The sequence below is a fragment of the Cydia strobilella genome, chromosome 14, assembly GCF_947568885.1.
Source record: "Cydia strobilella chromosome 14, ilCydStro3.1, whole genome shotgun sequence".
Classification (NCBI taxonomy): domain Eukaryota; kingdom Metazoa; phylum Arthropoda; class Insecta; order Lepidoptera; family Tortricidae; genus Cydia; species Cydia strobilella.
Window position 1 is genome coordinate 7,119,879 of NC_086054.1, and position 19,094 is coordinate 7,138,972.

Here is a 19,094-nt window from a genome sequence, read left to right on the forward strand (position 1 = left end):
CCCTGGCGTAGTAAATACCTGTAAATAGAAAGCTTCGTTACTTACATTATAATGGGACAAATGCAGGGTGAGAAGGGATCTCCACCGCATTCCCTTCTAGTTAGCATAATACCTAATTAATAGTAAATGTGTTAGTTGTGTGTGTTTTCTGGCACGGCCTTAAGAGGGTAATTGTATCTATTCAATGTAGGTATGCCAGTTAGTATCTAGAGTCTGATGTAGGGGCTTCGTCTTCGATTGGTGTTCCTGGTGAAATGACATCTTAAGTTAACCTAGCCACCGCAATCGAGGTTACGCTCTCATTTCAAAACGACATTCTGAATGACAATACCATGACAATACCTACATGATATTTGACATGAACATTTAAGTAACTTACCTATATCTAGTTAGTTAGTGCTTCTGGGCATTTTCCGCAACTCGACAACTATTGTGCCTATTTTGCGTGAAACGAGGTAGCGCTACTCTAACCACCCCAGCTCCTCCATGAAGCCTAGCAATGTTTTCAGGTAGCTAACTGCCAAAGGTCGACCTAATCTCCAAACAAACGTAGTCCTCATTTCCCTCCCTGGATATTGACATTATGGAAAATATTTTTACAGAATTTTATGTATTTTAGTCATAGCTATTAGCGTTTAATTTATTTATTTATTTAAAAGTTAGCGAAAAACAGGTTTTATACTAATTTTTAAATTATTATAAGTTAAAATATAATAATGAAAAAATCCAAAAAATTACTATGATTAAAATACATCGAATATGATGGTCCCTATGACAGTTCATTTTCATACGGAGTAGCTGTCACGTAAGATTGTTTGTAGACATTTTTTAGAAGTTTAGCACATTAATTTATTTAGAAATGTAACATTTAAGTAATGGTCGGGGAGCCCAAGAGGGGATTTTTAAAGTAACTTGAGTGCGTCAGATTAAGGTATGGGGGATACCTTGCATTCTGTTTTATTTTTATTTTTATTTATTTTACTTGTAAAAAATCTTCTGCGGGCTTACAGTTGAACCCAAAACGCTCACAAGATAATACCAATACCACAGAATAAGTAATAATATCCCATACAATGTCAACTTAATAAATAAACGAATTAAAAATTATACAAATAAGTAAATATTAAATGACAATTAAATTAAATTACGTCAAATTACAGGTAAATAACATTAAATTAAAATTAACCTAAACTAAAATAAATATCACTTTATAATTATTTATGTGCGGACTAGATGGTTTGCAAAGTAAACAATTTTTGTTTTTAAAAGTGCATGTTGTCGGCAAATACGCCGGCGTCCGGATCTGTGACAGAAACTCATTTAACAGCATAATGGATCTGGCGGTAGGGGCGTTGTCGGCTTGACGGGTTCAAGTTTTACCAGCTGTAATTGCAAATAGATTTCGCGCGCGTCTACCCTTACGTCCTACCGCGTTTGTGAAGTTATCCGGTACAAATAAACTAAGCCTACCCAGAACAAGTGGATTGTCCACCCCACCGCCACCACCTGTTGAGTACCTCCACCAAGTATGCGTCATTGTCGAGCAGGGAGTCAAGGACAGCCTGTCAGAATAGTAAAAAAAAATCGCCACCTTGAAATACTCGAGCGTGTCAGATTAAGATATATTATGGTGGATTAATTACTTGTTAAATATTGTCCATTTCAATACCCACATATACCGATTCATACTATTCCCACAATCAGAGTTGGGCGTTATCTAGATAATTTCTTATCTAGATAATTATTTCAAATAAAATCATTTCAAATAAATTTATTCGAAGAATAATTCAATCACAAATAGTGCGTTGACAACTTTTTTATTTAGACAAATTATGTAGATGAAGATAACTGGCCTCGTTTTTTATTGAAGTAAGCTTATAATAATAAATTTATAGAATGTTGTTGTATTGAACGTTGGATCAAACTGTCACACTGACACTGTACTATTGACATTCATCTTTTATTTAAAATCCCAACTAATTAATCTAGATAAAAATGAAACTGATCTAGATAAATTCAAAATAACAAATGACGGATTATTTAGTTATTTCAAATAAAAGATGATTTAGTTATCTTACCTGTTATTCGTAAATAGATAATTTTTGCCCAACTCTGGCCACAATATCGATCAAATAATTAGATAAAAATAATGTTGACTGCACTTTTGAAATAAATTTTCTTTTACAATAAAGCCTTTAATAATTAAAGCCTTTAATAAATAAAGCCTTTGCCTTTAAGCATAAAATAATTTTATTTGTTCCCTAGTTGAATAAAGCCTTTGTTGTCTACTCTACGCCAGGATATTGTTTCGCAGATCAAACTTATAGAACGGCTTCTCGGACGAAAGATTCCTTTAAAGTGGGCGTCAATAACTTGCTGCATTGTGTATTTTTAACTGGAAAATTGTTAAATGAGCAAAGGGTCGGTAGTAGGAAAATTGTAAAATGAGCAAATATTTGCTACCGCAAATTATTTGGAGCAGTGCCTGTATAGGTACTTGATAAAAACAGCAACAAATAATAATATAGCCATTTATAACAAACCCCATCGTATATCGTTATATAGGCTTATAGGTAAAAAAACTTGAATGTAGTACCGTAAAATGTGCCTACTTTGCTCCCCACTGGGTAATTGTGCTCCAACTCCAACAGTAAAGTTGTAATTGTGTCGGACCAGGGTGCCTAGCCACGATGACAATCGTTTGCGCTATGACAATGAAACGCTGTATATGTCTCCCTATCGCACTAATATGGAAGAGTGATAGAGACACAGAAAGCGTTTTGTTTCCGTAGCGCAATTGATTGTTATCTAGGCTAGCCCCCAGAACTCACCTTCTTAGGATTCTCTTAGTTTTAAGAGTAAAAATCGCAACTATTGCTGCATTACTGTTGCGACAGTACTGCTGCAGCATCGACGCGGACGATTCACAGTTAATCTCCTTGATAACGTATTTGTTTTATTAGTGAGATTTTTACTGTGGTATTTGTATTTGAATTCTAAATTAGTTGAAAAATGTACCTTTTTTTATATTTACCGTGTACTGCACTTTTTTGTACTGTAAACTTTTATATGTGAAATAAACGACATTGATTGAATTTTGTACGCCCATAGGCAAAGCACAGAGCTTCTATTTTGTATATTAAGATCCTTTATATCACCTGTGTTATAGAAATAAATGTTATTCTTATTCTTATTCTTATTCTTGATAACAATATATTGACGGATTGCACTTTCTAACAGCGGCAGCTGTCCCAACGCAATTTATCAAGAAAATTGACAAGAGCACCAGCAGAGACGATGCAACAGTACTCTGGTTGAATGATCTTTGGGTGATCCATTTAATTATATGTCTGCAGTATTGACTGTGTGATCATTAGACCATGACAAAAGTCACAAGTTTTCCATGACAAATATAATACGTATTTTCCTAATGCGGTAAATTCCACTTTTACTACTTTTAGGGTTCCGTACCTTCAAAACAAAAAAAACCGGCCAAGTGCGAGTCGGACTCGCGCACAGAGGGTTCCGTACATTACACAATTGAAACAATGTATTTTTTATGTGAAACGTGCGAGTGAAAAGTAAATTGCCGTTTACGATTTATGACGTATTAAAAAAAAACTACTTACTAGATCTCATTCAAACCAATTTTCGGTGGAAGTTTGCATGGCAATGTACATCATATATATTTTTTTCAGTTTTATCATTCTCTTATTTTAGAAGTTACAGGGGGGGGGGGGACACACGGGGTTTGCGTCTCTCGCGCAAACTATTCAGTTTGGAAAAAAATAATATTAGAAACCTCAATATCATTTTTGAAGACCTATGCTATAAAATAAAACTATGAAAACGGATTATATCGCGTATATTGAATTTATAATACATCCCGACGTTCGAAACGTCGGGATGTATTATAAATTCAATATACGCGATATAATCCGTTTTCATAGTTTTATTTCATGAGTAACTATCGCGGTAACCGAAGACAATACCTATGCTATAATTGAGTTTCAGTTCCATGTATACCCCCAAAATTTATTGTTTTTTTTCTATTTTTGTGTGAAAATCTTAATGCGGTTCACAGAATACATCTACTTACAGAATACATCTACTTACCAAGTTTCAACAGTATAGTGCTTATAGTTTCAGAGAAAAGTGGTTGTGACATACGGACGGACGGACAGACAGACAGACATGACGAATTTATAAGGGTTCCATTTTTTGCCATTTGGCTACGGAACCCTTATAGGATCACTTTGATGTCCGTCCGTCCGTCTGTCTGTCAAGACCCTTTATCCCGGGAACGCGTGGAGGTATCGAGTTGAAATTAAAACTATATACTCAGGTTGACAGCCCCTTGAAGCTGTGAAAAAAATCAAACTTCTAAGTTTGAGAACTGATTATGATGATGATGTCCTCCCAGACGTATCCGTCGACGGCGACATCCTGACGAATTAAATAAAAAAAAGGGTCTTAACTATTACGTGCGTGGGCGCGAGCGTGGCTGGCAAATCCAAATTTAGTTTTGAAAATGCGACAACACAAAACACAGTAGAGATGCCCAGATGCGTTGTATGTGTAATGGTAGGAGGGCTTAGGCCGAGTTTTTCGGAGCTGGCGTTTGGCGTCAAGATCTTCAAGTCGGGTGTGTTCAAAGTTATCAAGACCCGTATTGACAGCAGTTCGCCAGTCCGATCTCCGAGATGCAAGCTCCTGCCACGACTCGCATGATATAAAACAGAGTCGGCAAAAGTACATTTCAAAGGAAATGGTACCGCTAAACTACTGAAACACTTCAAATAATCGTAACTATGTAGTTGTTTGCCTTTGGATAACGGTAATGCGGTTAATACGAACATTTATTGCAGCGATAAGAGCCCTAAATAATGAATAATAAGTAATAATGTTTTATCGGACTATTGCTATGATAGGAACTGAAGGTATATTTATTAGAGGGGTTATTTAAATGGTCGTTCGTTTACGCCAACTCATCATCAAAATCACACTCAACCATCTGGCTACGCAGGATACTGGAGTTTCTCGATCACATAGCCAGGAAAGAAGGTCATAATCTTGAACAACTCAGTTACTCGCATGGTTGATGGCAAACGACCTAGAGGCCGTAGCCCAACAAGGTGGGCAGATCAAGTCTGTTATATCCTGGTTGGGTAACTGCACGTCGCGCTTCACGATGCCAAAAACAGGCACAGATGGCGGGACACCGTCAAAGAGAAGCTAATTCCACGGCGATTCATCATCATCCTGTCCTGGCCGGTTTCGGCCACGGCGACTGGGTTTGTACTGGCTAGTGAGAGCGACGGTCGTGAGCTCTCAGGTGGCTGACGTAGCCTATTTTTGCAGTGAATGTACGGCCACACTCACCGCAGGTCAGCACCCCTCCGACAAAATTGTAGTTGATGACCGCAGGTGGTCGGGCCTTTAACTCGTCACGCTTCGCGTCGAGTTCCACTCATCTCTGCTCTTCGAAGGCCTGCACTTTTGTACTCACTGTATGCCTCCACTTCGGTCGATCTTGTGCCGAAGTCTGCCAGTGCAATGGTTCAATGTCACATCTCCGCATGTGGCGCTTCAGTACATCTTTGTATCGCAAAAGTTGGCCGCCCTGTTTCCGCTTCCCACTCTGCAACTCTGAGTAAAAGATGCGCTTAGCAACTCTGTCATTGGACATACGGGAGACATGACCAAACCATCGCAACTGACGCCGCATTAGATAGGCTTCAATGCCGCTGACATTAGCACGGCGTAGCACTTCTGTGTTCCTGACACGATCTGACCATGAGATGTTCAGAATGTCACGCAGGCATTTAAGGTGAAACCTATCCAATGTGCGAATATGCTTTCGGTAAAGGCACCACGTTTCAGAGGCATACAGGAGATTGGGCAGAACTATGGCCATACGGAACACCTTGACGCGAAGTTTACCGAACGCAGCAGCAGCCGCTTCGATTCTGCTGTTGATTTCGTCGTCAAGGTGGCACTTGGATGTTATCGTGCTCCCCAGATACCTTTTTTTTTGACGCAGGGGTAAATGCATTTACGCATCTCGCCCCCCGGGCAATGGGGAAGCCCATTGGGGGGTGGTATGTGGGGCTCGCTCCTCCCAAGGCTCCCTCTGTTAGTCAGAGAGAGAGGAGGAGAATACCCACTAAAATCCCCTGCGGCGTTTCCGTCACCTGCCGTTGACGGGAGGCGCCATGTGATCGCTAGCATTCTAACCACGACGCCTCCCCAGCTCCCCAGATACCTGAATCTGTCTACTTGCTTAAGAGAGTCGTCGCCGAGCCTGATGTCAACGGGCGCTAGTGTCTCCAACCCCATGACTTCGGTTTTCTTGACACTAATTTTAAGGCCGAAGCGCTGACAGGACTCGTTGAGACTCGTCATAAGCGTTTGTAGACTTTCCGGGGAATCCGCTACAAAGCAAAGGTCATCTGCGTACATTATCTCCGTAATAGTGGCTTGAGATACTTTCGTGCGGGCCTTCAGTCGTGCTAGATTGAATACACTGCCATCAGTGCGAAAACGAATACGGATGCCATCCGTTAACGTCTGTAAGGCATCTCTGACGACAACAGCAAAGTAAAGAGCGAAAAGAGTTGGTGCCATAACGCAGCCTTGTTTGACGCCACATGTGATACCAAAGTATCCAGATTGTTCGCTCTTCACGCTGACACAGCATTGCATGCGTTGCGACCCTCAGCAATGAGGAATACGACACGAGGATGAGGAGGATATAATGGTAAATAAGCGTAAGCGAACGTAGCCTATGGACGCTGAGGCACACTTTTTCGCGTGTGTTGTTAATCGATTTCATCTGGCTCTCTTCAATACTCCACTACTCGGAATTTAAATTCTACTTATTAAAAAATAGTTGAAAACGAGTGGCCACCACTAGATTCGAAATGTCTATCGCTCGAATTTAAAAAATTAGCGTTTCTCCGTTTTCCACATATTTTCGAGTGACGAAATCGAGCGCTCGAACTTCAAAAAGGTTTGTCGAAAATTACATTTTTGTTTCAATATTAATAAACTATTTAACTTTTTTTTTCTATGTACAAAGTAAATTTAAACAGGCCCAATTTTGATGGGGTCTTGTGTTTGAGTGTTCCAATGGCGACCTTCTGAGTTTTCCGACCCTTCTCTATGAGGATATTAAATATTGAACTAACAGTTTATTAATTTAGTTCCCTGGCTTTATCATGAATTACCTACAACTGCGTTCATATTGTAGGTACAAGGAAAATAAAAATATAGAATGTTTCTTGTTGGATTCCGAATTCTTGGAACGTTAAATTTTAAAAATATACTAGTATTTAGTTATAGTTTAAATTACCCAATGTTAACAACAAAACGCGAGTTTAGTGACCGCGCACATAATTTCATGTTAGAGATTTTGCACACAAATGTAAAATAGATGTAAGCCCTTTTTATTGAAATAAAAAAAAAAAAAAAAAAATATTTAATAAAATCCCTGAAATTAAATATGGCAGTTAGTTATAATACTATTTGTACCATACAAGTTAATACTACAGATTAAATTATTAAATTATTTAATAATTAATTAAATAATAATTGAAACTTCCTACCTCGCTCTGCTAAACTGTGGAATGAACTGTTGTCCGCGGTATTTTGAATTTTCGGACCGATACGACCTTCAAGAAAAGAGCATACTGCCATCTTAAAATCCACGCACTTGCAACTCCTCTGGTGTGCAAGTGTCCTTTGGCGACATTAGTTGCTTTTACCATCGGGCAATTCGTCTGTTTGTTTGCCACCTATATCATAAAAAAAACTTTGTTGTACCTACTTAAGTACATACAGATAGGCGTGTAACATACCTAAGTAGGTGCCTTACCAGTTTTTACACGCAAAACAACGTCCGTTAACTCTCAGAATGACCTTCAGATTTTAGAAAGATACATCGGGTATCGGCGATAACACGCGAAGGTGATACTGCTGTTCTGCTTTCTTATTAACTCACAAAAAGTTTTAAACTTACCGCAAAAAGTTAAGGATACCTATTGTCTCAATGTAAAATAAGCCCTAATTTAATGACATTATGCTTAATATTCGGTTGATGACTATATTGCGATTTGACTTTTTGTCATAGTCTAAATAAAATAGAATCCGAATTTGAAATTCGAAAACAAATTTGAAATTATATAGAGATCATAATACCAGTCACATTTTTCAATTCCTATGGTAAAATTATACAACAGGAATATTGTGATATAGACATGTGTAAGTAATGCTCGTAACATCACAAATGAAATATCTCTCGAACGCGTAATATGCCATTACGTATCACACGGAAAAATCAACCATTACTTCATGTATCACTCATCACGCGAGCCGGACGCCCCGCGCCGAAGCGCGCGTAATGGTTTCAATTCCAGACAAATTCAATAGATTGACGCGCCGATATGAATGGTCAGTTCAACTCTATACACAGTGCGCGTAATGTATAATGCCAATTGCAATAGTGTCATCACAGTTGGTTGTTTGCCAAGCCATGCTTTGTTATCTCGCTCGCACTCGCACTCAGTGATCGCGCGCTCTCGCTCTGCGATTCTTTCGGCTATCTTCGGAAGACTTCAGGTCGGGCCGCTCGGCCGATTGCGTTTAAGTTGTCGCAAATTTCACTAATATTCTTACGAATATGATTTTCTGCATCTGCAATAAATTTAAAACTCTAGTGCGTCCACGTAGAGCTTATAATGTTTTCTTATAGTACGAGAAGGATGCGGCTAAATCAAGTAATTTGTTTGAGATTTTGAATGTGACGAAAACAAAACCGTTTTTTAATATTGTTATGAAATGTTTGGTTGACTTTCGCGGTTCGCGGCAAACTAAGTACGAGTTACTTGTTTATCCTTTAATTTAATTGTGAATTAGTGCGTACCGTACCGAGACTGAGTGTAGAAATTAGATTTGTGTATATATAGACTGTTTGAACTAAATTATAAATATACTTAAATGAAATTGTAAATAATAGTAAAATAATTATAGAAGTTTGCCAGTCCTAAGCCTGGAGTTCCATTTTATTTTGGTAAAGTATGAAGGGAAATCAATTTGAATGCAGGTATGGTATATCTACCTGCAAAACTTACATACATAATTAATTACATACCTGTATCAGTGTCATATCAATTTTATGCAAATAATAATAAATTATGCATATTTTATGATTTATAAGAATTAACAAAAAATCTTTCACATAGCGGTGACAAAACGCAACGCGTAATAAATTAAATAAATAGATCGGCGATACGGATTACGGATAGGTACGAGACGCGCTAGTCACTAGAGTGCTGTAATGCGCTGCGTAATGTAGGAGATGCTGTAATTTGACCATCACGCGCGCGCCGGAGCGCTGTTTCACGTTCGGGTCATGTTTCGAGTGATGAGTGATGTGATATCTCAGTGTACTATTACGTTTTCGAAAAAGTGATGTGATATAGCATTACTTTTTGGAGCACTGTTTCGCGCATGTCTATTGTGATATTATTGTTATGGTGGTATTAACTACTCTTATATAGTTTAAGGCTGAAAAGACGACTGCACCACACTGCACCTTTGGGTGTTGGATTGCAACTAAATCAGTAAGAAACTGTCATTTTCTATTACGCGATTACGTCTGATTTTACCCGAAAAACGAATGTCATTCTGAGAGTTAACGGACTGAACCTATGTCATTGGAAAACCAGTTGGAAAACTTGTACATGAGAATACGGTAAAATATAATGATTTTTCGAATGTAACATATTATGGTTGTTAGGTGGGATATTGTATTTAAAATTGTACACTACACTTATTTTTAAATTTGGGGCTATTTACGCTATTTTTACTCAGAATTACGAGCTTAATTTAATATGGTATTTAAAATTACAACGACACATCATTTAAAACATCAGGTTCCAATATTTAATAAATATTCATTTTTCCAATTATAAACGAGAAATCAAAGCTGGAGCTGATTATTTTCCAGCAGAAAATGTCGGGAAAATATGTGTCTTATATTTCCCACTTAATTAATTACAATGTTGATACACATCTGTGAAATATAAATTGACCTATGATGTCGGATCGGAAACGTGTTAAGAATTAAATGACAAGAAATAAAACTGTTTTAACGCATTATATCGCGCATAATGAATTTGAAATATACGTCACACGTTTCATACGTTTTAAATCGTAATTTTATCTTAAAAAAATCACTATTGATTTACCTTTTGGCTGTGTAAGATAAGGATCTTGATCGAATTTTTTGTCATCATTTTGCATTTTTTTTGTTTTATACAGCATAACCGAGGTTTGACTCCATGATTTTTGACCGTCACATACATATTAAAGGTTAATATTTTTAATACAAAAGTGCCCATTTTTGTCAGTTTGGCTGGTTAACAAACCCAGCCATTTCTTCCATTCCAGACAACCTGCAACCCACCAACCAACCAATCTACCAACCTACCAACTCTAAGACTACGATATAGTTAGATAGTGTCGTATTAAATATCATTTCATATTTACTGCTAGCTCCTAGGTGAAGGAAAATATAGCAAGAGCACTATATTAAATTAATAACCTAGGTTTGAATAGCTTTCATAAAATATAAAGCCTACGATCATAAAACTCCCGTGAGACTCAGACTTATTAATAAAATTATCTACTCAAACGGGCTAAAATTACGTAATTCTAATCGCTTTTCACTCGACATGTTTGAATCCATTACAAAAATCTTCTACAAAAGCAACGGCTGCAATGAGTGCCGTGTTGTGGGCAGGGTGAATGATTTTAGGGCAATAAAACAAAATATATTATTTGACATAAATATAATTTTATTACAAAGTAAAAAAACAATAATATTTACAATATAACTATAACATTAACTAGACACACAAAGAATTACATAAAATATTTACACTTACAAGATCATATAAGTACAGAATGGCTTTTGAAGCAAGTATCATTTGTCTTATCATAGTTCAGAAATATAGATACTACATGTGGCAGTGCAAAAATTTATAAATTACTTAATTATACCTTACACACTATTAAACAAGTAAAATAAAAATAAAATTATTCTGAATGTGTAACGGTACACAAACATAAAGACAGTCACGTAACAACTGTTGAGGAAAGTGGAATGAAAGAGCTCATTTAGAATCTAAACGTTCCAAAGATCCAAGCGTCTCTTTTGTAAATTAGCTCCTTCATAACACTTTTCTGTTATGTGTACCCCTTCTTCGTAAGTCACAATGTTAAGAATAACATTACATTAACATTAATTAAGAAGATGACTCATCATCAGGCTACCTTACACTAGCGTCTTTTGACCGTCGGCGTCTTTAAGCGCTATGGAAAATGGCGTCGCTGCGCAGTTGCGCCAACGTTGCGTCGAGCAGCAGCCATAGAGTTGACAAGACGCCGACGCTCGGGAGACGCTAGTGTGGGGTGGCCCTTAGGCGTCATGGATTAAAACTTTCTGATACCATGCAAGGAGAATTACATACTGAAGCATAACAAACAGGTTTTTATTTTAGTTACATTTTATTTTATAAAAAAATTCAAGGTCCCTTGACACATAAAGTAAGTACGTATGAGTATGATATCTATGTAATACTTGGCTAACCCATTTTTTCAGTAGAAATAGGTGCGAAATTAAAATTTTCTATTGGAGGATGACCCTTTGCGCCTACATTTTTTAAACCTTTTTTTTTGCCAAACTATAAAAATATCAAAATTCTACACACGTCTTAGGATTTTTTTTAAAGTAAACGACGAATTCTATTAAGATTATTTAAAAACAGGCTCAATCCGATCATATCTTAATGGCTCCATTTCTCACCGTAAATTTTTCATACGCCTTACCGTGCTATGTAAAGCGCGAACCCTAAAATCACGATTTCAAAAATCTATAGCGAGTCATATTGACATTAAATTGAAATACAGAGCATAACCCTTATATTAGTAGTTAAAAAAATAGGACATCAATTATCAAAACTGTAGTTACATCTCAATTTTTAAAACTATTAGATGGTGTCATACTTTGGTGTGCTGTTTAATCCGCTACTTTGATGGGACGAAGTCAAGTGACCACTTCTTCATTTAACCTAGTCCTCATTTTCCTCTCCATCCAGATAGTAAAATAGGGGCTACGTTTCTATGAAGAAGCAGTCGCTACTAGCGTCTTAAGTACTACCAAACCTGAGTTAAACTGTATTTTAACCCTAAGTTTTCCCAAATTATCCATAGTAGTTAGGTCCATGCATGTACCTATCAGCTCGGCGATCTATAACGATGAGGTTCGCGTTCTTGGCGGGGTACCCGTGGTGGTACACCCACTTCTTGCCGCCCTGGTGACCGCCTGCGTGATGGTGAGCCGCGTGATGCTTGCCGTGACCCTCATGTGCATCTGCGGCTTTGTGGCCCTGGGGACATATTTAAATTAGTAGGAGTAAAAGCATTGTATAGATAGGGTTTCAACTGAAATAAACTCTACTCTACTCTCTATATTTTAATTCGTGTCTACTTGAAAAAACACAAATTAAAATCATTTCATAGAAAATAATTTAATTTGTTCTTAGAGATAGGGTTTCGTTTAACTACTAGTACCTAATTTGGTTCTCAATGGTATAACCATACTCTACTTATTCGGTATAAGGTTACGGTTACAAATATACTATTTTTATTCCGACTATACGGGTGAAATTTTAACCGCCAGCGATACTCTGCGTAGTGAATTTATAGGTCATACTAAACAACTTAGATTATGGGACCAATGCCGAAATCACGAAAAAAAATTTGGCTGGTTCATACATTGAACCTGATATGATGCCGCTGATTTCTATGGGACAGCCAATTTTTTTTTCGCGATTACGGCATTGGTTTACGGCATCCACTAAACTTGACATTACGACAACGACCACTCACCTTGTGAGCGAAGTGGTGGCCTCCCTTGATGAAGTGTCCGGATTCGCCCTTTTTATTCTCGTGGTGGTTGTTATGAAGGTTTCCTTTCTTGAAATGGCCGCCCTGTTGATTGAAAAATGTTGGTAAGCAAGTGAAATATGTGAAACTGCAGAAGATAAACTATAGTTAGGTATCACTTTAATCAGCTCTTCACTTGAACCTGTGGAGGTACCTAAATAAATTTCACCATACCAGCTCGTAAAGGCTCTCTTTACACTAGAAAAACTGATGAGAAAGTTGCATTTTGTCCAAAATCCTCATTTTGGGTAGGAATTAATTTTATGTGATAATTTTGAATAATAAATATTTTAATAACGTTAACTAGAATTTGATTTGTAATGTTTTACATAGTTAGTATTTTTCTCGTGTTGGTGTCAAATTTTCTTTCCGAGTGAAACATTTAGTGTTTCACTCGGAAGGAAACTTTGTTACCACTCGTGCCTTGAAACCCTCGCAACGCAACGCTCAAGATTCTGCTTTTCGAACCACTCGCTACGCTCGTGGTTCCATTTTTCAATTTCGTTTGTTCATGTGCCAGCAAGAAAAATAGTTCGTTGCAGTTATAGGGTAAATTGAACTAAATTGTGTAACATTGCGAAACACGCATCTTTAGAGTTGAAATTTGAGCCTAGCTTAATCTGCCGTTTTTGCGTGACGAGAAAATGTATCTACTTAGTATATATTTTAGTAATTTTCTCTATTTAGGTGTTTTAATAAGGTGACCTAACTGAATACATCGATGAAATCCAAAAATAGCCTTTTCTCCTAACTGAAATAGAACCGTATTTAAAATAGATATTATAATCTGATAGGATCACAAATAAGAAGAATGGGCGAAGATGGAAAACAGAAATATAATAAGGTACATTAACATAATACCAATAACTTAGTTTAATACCAATTAAGCTTCTTAACGGTCATATTAATGAAATGTTATGGAAAACATTGTTTATTAATTGCGTAAGTGATTTGCAATCTTAGAGAAACGAAATACCTCTATATATAGTATGTGAACTGAGAAAGTTAACAACAAAACAAATTGAAAAATTGCTACAACCTGGTCACACCACACGAGCTTTATTTTGTCACCAGCGGGGCTAAGATGGACGGCTGTCTATCATTTGTCACCATGCCTGTCACGCTCTAACAAGTACGTAAGTGCGAAAGTGACGCATGATATGACAAGTGACAAAAACGCGATCATGATACCGGTGCTGATTACCAGACCGCCGGACGATAACGGCCTGTCAGTTGTTCGGAACTTAAATTTTTGTTCTAACTGACAGAGTGAAAAATGTAGGGTGACAATGATTTACTAAGTTAAAAGTCTTTAAGAAGTCACAAGTTATACATTTTCAGTGTCAATGTGTGTCCTAGGCAAGCTGTAACTGTGCACGTAACTCTCCCGCACACCGAAAGAGAAAGAGACAAGCTTATATTCAACAATGAGTGTACCAAAGATGAAATGGTATGCGAATTAATCAACAAAAACAGGTTCATTCGTAGGTACTGAAATAAATATGGAAGTATTTTTGTGCTCTTTATGTATGAGTATAACCTATCTATTAACTGAAATAGAAATCATACATTAAAGAAAAAGTGACCAAGTCCAACGTTGGCCGAGGCGGAAATCGAACCCGCGTCTTCTGCTTAAGGATGACTCGCGTTAGACCGGGCAGTGTCCGGGCCGGAGCTTCCGGCGCTTATTTTTCTATGCCATGACAGGTGATCACGTGATGCTTTCCATAGAAAACGAAGCGCCGGAAGCTCCGGCCCGGACACGGCCCGGTCTAACGTGAGTCATCCTTTATGCGGCTAACATCCTGACCACTAGACCACCCGGCCACGGCGGTACCCGTCCCAAATTCTCTGGTGTATATCTGGTGCTATGTCTGGTGTATCTTTGAAAGGCTAGGCGCCCCTTCTGCTTAAAAAAAATGTCTATTAAGCACACAGCGGAAAAATAACACTGTGAAAGTTCCGCCTGACACAAAACACTGAAAAAATAATTTTCTTGTAATTCTGAACAGACTGAACGGTCTTTCTCCTCGTCGTCTCATTGGTTGTCTGTCGTGAACTGAAGTCATTTTGTGTCTTGTATTTTCATGTCGAATTTAAATTTAAAATGTCGGTCGTTCCAAATATGTATGTCAGTCAGCCAGTCAGTTGGTCTATGTCAGGTCACGGAGGTTAGAAGCCCCGACAATGGCAATGCTTTTTTATGATATAGGAGGCAAATGAGCATACGTATCGCCTAGAGATGGGACTATCGCCTGATGATAAGGAATCTCCGTCGCCCTGCAATGCCAGAGGGATTGGTGCGTTGCCGGCGGGTGGGTTTTTTCGTTGTCATAACAGAAATAGATATCGTGTATGAAAAAATCAAATGACTGCTCTGACGTACAGTGGAAGCGTAGTAGAAGGGAACCCTTCTGGGCGGAACCCTAAGAATAACTTGCTTAAGTAATTTAATAGTTTTAATAGTATGCTATCAGGTACAGGGGAACCAACACAGTGCAATTTTTAATTAAGTCCCACGATAAGCTAAGAAACTAAAGAACTTTTAAACAACGGGTTAAGACACAGGTCCAAAGAAAACTTGGAAGAAGGGTGTTACTACTAATTTTTTACACATACCTGACCAATTGACAATGTGACAGAAACTTTTAATCGAATGCATACAATTTTACCTAAAATAATGATTCAATGCACAGGCAAGATTATTTTTATTAAAAAAATAACCACAAAAATATTGGACTTGGGTAAACTTTATTGCAATTTTTAGGCTAAAAAATAATGACTTTTTAGAGAAATAAGGTAAAAGTTCTTGTGATTGACAGGGTAAACCAAATAAATTACATTCTCTTTCACATCCATTGCTAGGAATGATCTAAGATTGAAGGTACAATTGAGGCAGTGTCAAGAAGGTACTTTAGGTTAGGTAGGTAGGTTTAACAACTTCTGCAAGGACGTAGTAGCGGGTAGTTGTATTAGATACTGTTTTATTATTCACAACTCATATACACACGTGTCCACTTGAACACGTGACCAACGCCTCCGCCACTGGAGATCTTGGTCACCTTTTCTTTAATATATGACATTTCTTTCAGTTTATCGAAAGGACCTCAACATATTTTATGGATTTTGGCTCCACTCACGCTTCCAAATGTCTTTATCAAAATTGTCCAGTAAATATTTTATTAAATTTGCTTGGGCCAATTAATGATGGCTTAATGATGTAAATGTATGTAAATTTCCGTTGTTACGATAATTCCATACTTTTTCGTAATTCGGTAGAATTGCGTTTCGGTAAAATTTTATCAAAATCTGACAAAATAAAAAACCGACAACAAAATAACAATCGGCAAACTTATGAATATAATTCGCTCTAGCTTGTATTTTAAACTGTTAAAAATAACAGTAAAGCTAGATTTGAAAAGTACAATTAGTAGCGGCAACACAGAGCCGGGTCGTAAAAGCCGTTCTCTTTAATACAACTTTGCATCGTCTGCATAAATTATATTAACTTTGCTAATATATGTCTGGGTTTTATTATTGTTCTAGCATGAAATTAATAATAGTGAAAGCATTTGCTAATAAACTGTTCTTAGAAACCACGAGGCTAATTCTTTTCCACCACTATAGAGAAATAAGTTGTGTCTTATAAAAAATAAGCTAAAAAATAAACATAATAGCACTTTTTACCATACTTTCCATACTACTTATTATTTATTTAGTAAGGAAGGAAACTAATGTATGGAGTTAGTACTTACTCTAAGTTTACTTATTTCGCTATGCCACCATGCATTGCACCGTTTGAAATTCAAACTGGTTTTCCAAAGTTACGGTGTATTTTCACGCAGTAAATTTAAGCTTTGCATATACTGCGTAAAAATGTGGTTAACAAGTAATAAGTTTTATCGGTGCGGCAGAAATTTTGGACATACTAAACAAAAAAAAACTACTTGTTGTATAAAAATGTAGCGACTACAGCTCTGGGGCACCGTTTTGTTAACAAAATGACAAAATTTGGTTGTTCATTTATTGTAGACACAAAATGCGATAATAACATCAGTGGCCCCAAGATGGTCGAGCTTTATCGTCACCCATCGAAGCCGTCACTTTCTAACCATAAAAAACAAATAAATAGATAATATTGTCTTCGGTTACCGCGATATAAATAGATATTATATGACATCCTTCCACAAATTGACTAAGCCCGACAGTAAACTCAAGAAGGCTTATGTTGTGGGTAGGTACTGATATAACGATATACATATATATAATATACAAATACTTTACTACTACTAATATACGACTCGGGAACAAATATATGTGGTCATCATACAAATAAATACCCTTACCGGAATTCGAACCCAGGACCATCGGCTTCAGGGTCATTTTATGAGAATATGTCTGCGGTTGCGTCTAATTGCCATGGTTCTTTTCATACATTTTGTATGGGTCGGGGCAGTTAGACCGCAGACATATTTTTGAGAATGACCCTTCAGAGCAGTCTCACTATCGGCTAGGCCGGACCGGTCGTCATAACATAAGTATGTATACGCGAGAGTTATAGTAGGTAGACTATTAACAGTGTGTCTCTTTCAGTCGCAGTGAGTTGATAAGTGACGTTTACTTGTGATTAACGCCATCTAATATGCGCTTGCATAGATTGCGCGATAGACGATAAAAGTCTAATTATCATATTCGTAGGATAAAAAGCTGAAGTGACGATGACGACAATAAAACCCGTTATTACCACATTATCTCACTAGTCAACTGTCAATCTGGTAACGTTTGGTAAAGCGGAAACAATTGAATTGTTGTCAATGAAACAATCACGCTGGGTGACCAATTTAATCAAATTTAACAATGACTTCTTGCGGTATTGCCACGGTTTTCAATCAACGTGAGGCAAATTCGACTTGGCTTAGTAGAAATTCGCGACATGGCGACATTGCCAATAGTTTTTTCACCAGACCAACTGGTAAAGGCCCTCTTGATTGTTCAAAAACGAATAAGAAAGTTGAATTTTATCCACATGTGGGGCAAAGTAATAAGATGCAAAATTGACTTAATTAATAATCATAATTTTTTATTACGTTTTTGTGTTTCACTCGGAGGCAAAGTTTGTTTAACCCTCGTGCCTTGAAACCCTCGCAACGCTCGTGATTCACTTTTGGAATATTTCGCTTGCTCGGGTATCAATATTAGCACGAGCGGTTAAACAACACTTTGCCTACTTGTAAAACAAATAACTATTTTTAACTGGAATGGAACAACTCTGTTATGTGCAAGGATAATTTTTGCATCGAAAGAAAAATAAAACGTAGCAGATGTTGGTAAACTTTAGCTTTAACACAATATTCTCTCATACAAAATCCATCTAAAATTACTCCAAAATACACGACTGGAGACTACCTACACTTGGCTAAAATATTTGGTTGCATTAGCATTGTTGTCACAAATGACATTGTAATTTTTATAAAATGTCAAAGTGGAAATAAGACAAATGAGGGCTACCGTTTTTGTTCCGCCGCTCACCAGTTGGCGCCACTGTAGATGTAGATGCAGAAAAACAGATCTCAAAATTCTGCTATGCTAATTTTTATAAAATCAATACGTTCTTAATATACACAAAAGTATTTTAACGTCTAAATGTTCGAATTTTTCAACCTGTTTAATTTTGCATATATTTTAATGGCACTTTTTTAAACCACTAACATTTATTGAGCTATATCAATTGTTTACCATGATTAATCAAAGATGGACAAAGATTTACCACAATTATGAATAAGGAGTGAAAATTCCCGATAAAAAAGCTTGAAACCCATGGAGACTGTATAAAGGAGCCAAATCTCTATGTATGAAAAGTGTCCATCAAAAAACAGTAATTAGGCGGCGCCACCATACACCGAAATACTACCAAAAACAACCGACGTAATTTGGTCGGGTTATTTGTTGCCTTATATGGTTCATGTTATACTCATGTCCCAGAGCTTAACTAGCGCCACCGGAGAGATTAGGAACTATTATTTAAAGCTTAACGCGGTCACTTTTACAACAATTCTGCCATAAGAGATTGCGATCCTTTCTAT

At 37.2% G+C, this 19,094-nt stretch overlaps 1 protein-coding gene across 1 annotated transcript in view; it reads right to left on the reverse strand.

Annotated features, from left to right (window-relative positions):
• Positions 1 to 12,242: 12,242 nt before the first annotated feature.
• LOC134747109 (putative mediator of RNA polymerase II transcription subunit 26) overlaps positions 12,243 to 19,094 on the reverse strand; it is a 35,996-nt gene continuing 29,144 nt past the window's right edge. Inside the window, exons 5-6 of the mRNA XM_063681687.1 lie at positions 12,955 to 13,056; positions 12,243 to 12,452 (exon numbers count right to left, since the gene is read on the reverse strand). Of these exons, the coding sequence (XP_063537757.1) occupies positions 12,267 to 12,452; positions 12,955 to 13,056 (288 nt within the window). The 3' untranslated portion in view covers positions 12,243 to 12,266. The remainder of the gene's footprint in view (positions 12,453 to 12,954; positions 13,057 to 19,094) is intronic.